This window comes from Desmodus rotundus, chromosome 10 (assembly GCF_022682495.2).
Source record: "Desmodus rotundus isolate HL8 chromosome 10, HLdesRot8A.1, whole genome shotgun sequence".
Classification (NCBI taxonomy): Eukaryota; Metazoa; Chordata; class Mammalia; order Chiroptera; family Phyllostomidae; genus Desmodus; species Desmodus rotundus.
Window position 1 is genome coordinate 11,683,713 of NC_071396.1, and position 3,323 is coordinate 11,687,035.

Here is a 3,323-nt window from a genome sequence, read left to right on the forward strand (position 1 = left end):
AAAGAATAAGGGAGGAAGGGAGGAGAGAGGGAGAAAGAAAGAAAAGAGGGATGGAAGCTTGGGGTAGGTGGAGAGGCAGGCGGTGAGCGTTATCAGGTTGCCTCTTAGAGCCTCAGGGGCCGTGCAGGGTCTGGGACAGTCTGGGATAGTTCCGGACAGTCCCTGACACCTCCACCCCGCTAGGAGAAAATTGAACTCAGAATCCCTCCAGCTTTGGCAGCTGGAATGTCCACCCAGGGCGAAAGCGCCCACGTTCTTCCCGAGGTTGTAGCACTGTGGAAAGGATGGTGCCCGCAAGGTGCTGGTGAAATCCGGGCTCAGGTTCTGGGAGCAAGAAAACCTGGTCTTCTGAGTCCCTCTCCTGAGGCTCGCCCTGGACCGCCTGTTTCCCTTCCTAGCAAGTGAATCCTGTGACAGCCGCTGCCAGAGGTTGGTGGAGGGGCAGCAAAGTGCCTGGGGCGTGATGGTGGATGTGGAAGAGAGTTGCCTCATGGACCTCAGTGAGAGAAATGGGCTCCTGCTTTCTAAGATGAAACGGGACCCTTAAACGAGGCCAAAAGGGTAGAGGCAAAAGGGAGTGGAAACTTCTGGAGCCCCTTCCATCTCCTCCCTTCCAGCAGGATGTGTCCTGAGTGCCGCTGGAGGCCTCCAGAAAGGCCAAATCATGCCCTGCTAAATGTCACTGTACTTTCAACCCTGCCTGCCTAAGGAATCCTTATTCCTATGCCCACACCGAGGTTCCAGGCAAAAGGGTTGCCACCCCCCCCACACACCCCGTTCCCCAGGGTGAGTTTACTGCCTCCCTTTGAGGTCCCTTTATCTGCAACCCCTCCTTCCGAGTCAGGATGTGTTAGGGAGGCTTGAGGAGGTCAGGGGCCGGCTGTTTGACCAACCTGGCCCAGGGTCTAGCACGTAGCAGGGGGGGTAAATAAATACCTTTGAAGACGACAGGCGGGACAGCGGGCAAGGCTCACTGTCAAGCCCTGCGACAGATAGGCTGGTCCAAGGCCCCCGCCCCGAGTGGGTGACCTGACCCCTGGGGGAGGGAGGGGTCGCTCTGCCCCACTGGCCTAGGCGGTCAGGCTCCCCGGCCGCCCCTCCAGAGCACAAGCGTCCCCGGGGATGTTGATTGCGGCAGCGGGGCTGGCGGGCGGATGGACTGGGGGACAGGGGAGGGGCCGGGAGGGGGGTCCGGGCCCAAGTTCGCGCCTCCCTCCCCGCATCCCACGGACAGCGGAAGCGATTATTCCCACCGGTGTCTGGCGGGGCCAGGGGCGGGCTCACACCCGGAGAGCCACGGGCCTCCCTGCGCCCACCCCTTTGATCGCCCGCCACCCTGGTCCCTCCCTGGGCCCTGGGGCCCGTATAACCGTAGTACGTGCCCCGCTCCGTGGCACACCAGAGTCGGGCAGCGATGGCCGCGGCAGGGTCCCGCCAGTTCCAGCTCGGGGACAGCGCCGTGTTCCCGGTGTACCGGCCCGCGCACACTGGCGGGACGCTCCTGCCGTCCTCGAGCCCCGCCACCGCCCTGCTCCCCGTGAACCCCTCAGGCCCCGGCCCGGATCGCGGGGCCCCTGCCGCCTTTGCCGGCTTCCTGGGGAGGGGCCCGGGACCCTCTGCACTGCCCCTCGCAGGCCTGGACCCGCCTGCGCCCCCCAAAGGCGCGGCCGCCCCGTCGGCCTCTCAGCGCCGCAAGCGCACGTCGTTCAGCCCGGAGCAGCTGCATCTGCTGGAGCTGGTTTTCCGCAGGACCATGTACCCCGACATCCACCTGCGCGAGCGCCTGGCCGCGCTCACGCTGCTCCCCGAGTCCAGGATCCAGGTGAGCGGCGGGGCGCCGGGGCGCCCTGGGTAGAGGCCCCGGGGGTCGGCAGCCAGAGTTCCCGGGGCAGCGTCCCGGTGCCCGCGCGCGGACCTGAGCCGCGGTGACCTCGCCTCTAAAGCAGGGATTTGCGAGGCTTCAGTGAAGCGCAACTCGGGGGTGCCCTCGGTGACTTCCGTCATCGCTAAGTACGACTAGGGCCCCTCGGAGGAGGCCGGCTGGCTGGTCCCTTGAAATGGTCAGAAAGTAGATCCTCAGCCGGAAGCTCATAGGAAGTATTTCACACTTCCTCCTGGAAAGAGAGGCAGATGAGGCCCGGCTGGGCGTTCCCTCGGGCAGGAGAGCGGAATGGCAGCGGAGAGGGGGCAGGCCCGACTCACCCAGGTACCCCTGAGCCCTGCCCCGCCTCCCCCGCCACTGTCTTGGCAGGTTTTGGGGCTCGAGGTTTGGTTCCAAAGGATGTAGCATCTTGGGGCAGAGCTGGAAGCAGATGAGCTTGTCCCAATTTGCAAAATCGAGTGCAAGGTGCCGTCATTGCGTAACTGAGCCCAGAGTCCCGAGTCTGGTGGGGATGAGAAGCATGCGTCCCAGTGCAGCCTTAAGGGGGGGCGCTCACGGGAACGCGGGCAGAGAGTGGACTTGTGGCTCTGCGCCCGGGAACCTGTGAACGTTTCCATAGCTGGCGCGGAGGCTTCTTCCTAAGCGGGGTGCCTTTGGTGTTTGTTGGGAAACAGTGAGAAGAAAAGCGAAGGCCATTGAGCAAAATACCTCCTCGATTGATTTGGCAAGGGAGTACGTGTACTTTTAGAAACTCATTTTCCGAACCACTTTACCGTCTGTCATCTGTAAGCATACTAGCGCTGCTTCCCCCAGCTACAAGTGCTTTTCCTCCTGCACCCCGACGTGGAGCTGGGAGCTGGGGCATCTTAATCGGGAACTTCTGATGACGCGGAGTCCAACCAGAGCTGTTTTCGGCCCCCCCTCCAGGTGTGGTTCCAGAACCGGCGCGCCAAGTCTCGGCGCCAGAGCGGGAAGCCCGTCCAGCCCGCAGCGCGCCCGGAGCCCCTCCGCCCCCACCCTGCCCGCGGAGCAGAAGCCAGACGTTTGCGGCCCCAGCTGCCTCTCGAGGTGGATGCCAGCTGCCCGCCCGATTCCAACGGGGTCGGCCGGGGCAGCTGCGACCCTAGCCTCCAAGGGCAGCATTGTGAAACCTACTCGCTCCCGGAAGACATCGGTTCAAAGCTGGACTCCTGGGAGGAACACATCTTTTCTGCCTTCGGTCACTCCTGAGGACCCTGGAACTCAGGACAGGCTCAGAGGGGCCATGACTGACTGGCAGCCAGGGAGACGCGTCAGACCACTGTCCTTTCTGGCGTCCGTGGTAAGGACGCATGCACGTGAACCTTGATGGTGGTTTTGACAGTCATCTGTCACCTGGGGAGGTTCCTGCCCTTTGCCTGGGAGCCTCGGCCCAGCTCCCGTTTTCTCCTCTGGAGCACAC

The 3,323-nt window shown here is 63.4% G+C and overlaps 1 protein-coding gene across 1 annotated transcript; it reads left to right on the plus strand.

The window, feature by feature from the left end:
* Positions 1–1,414: 1,414 nt before the first annotated feature.
* MIXL1 (Mix paired-like homeobox) lies at positions 1,415–3,112 on the plus strand. The gene is made up of 2 exons (XM_024576019.2): positions 1,415–1,822; positions 2,810–3,112. Exons 1-2 carry the CDS (start codon positions 1,415–1,417, stop codon positions 3,110–3,112), a joined length of 711 nt encoding a protein of 236 aa, XP_024431787.2.
* The last annotated feature ends 211 nt before the right edge of the window (positions 3,113–3,323 follow it).

Coding starts and splice junctions, on each gene's coding strand:
- MIXL1 (XM_024576019.2), top strand. CDS start 1,415: ATGGCCGCGGCAGGGTCCCGCCAGTTCCAGCTCGGGGACAGCGCCGTG. Junction 1,823..2,809: donor TCCCCGAGTCCAGGATCCAG/GTGAGCGGCGGG, acceptor CCCCCCCTCCAG/GTGTGGTTCCAGAACCGGCG.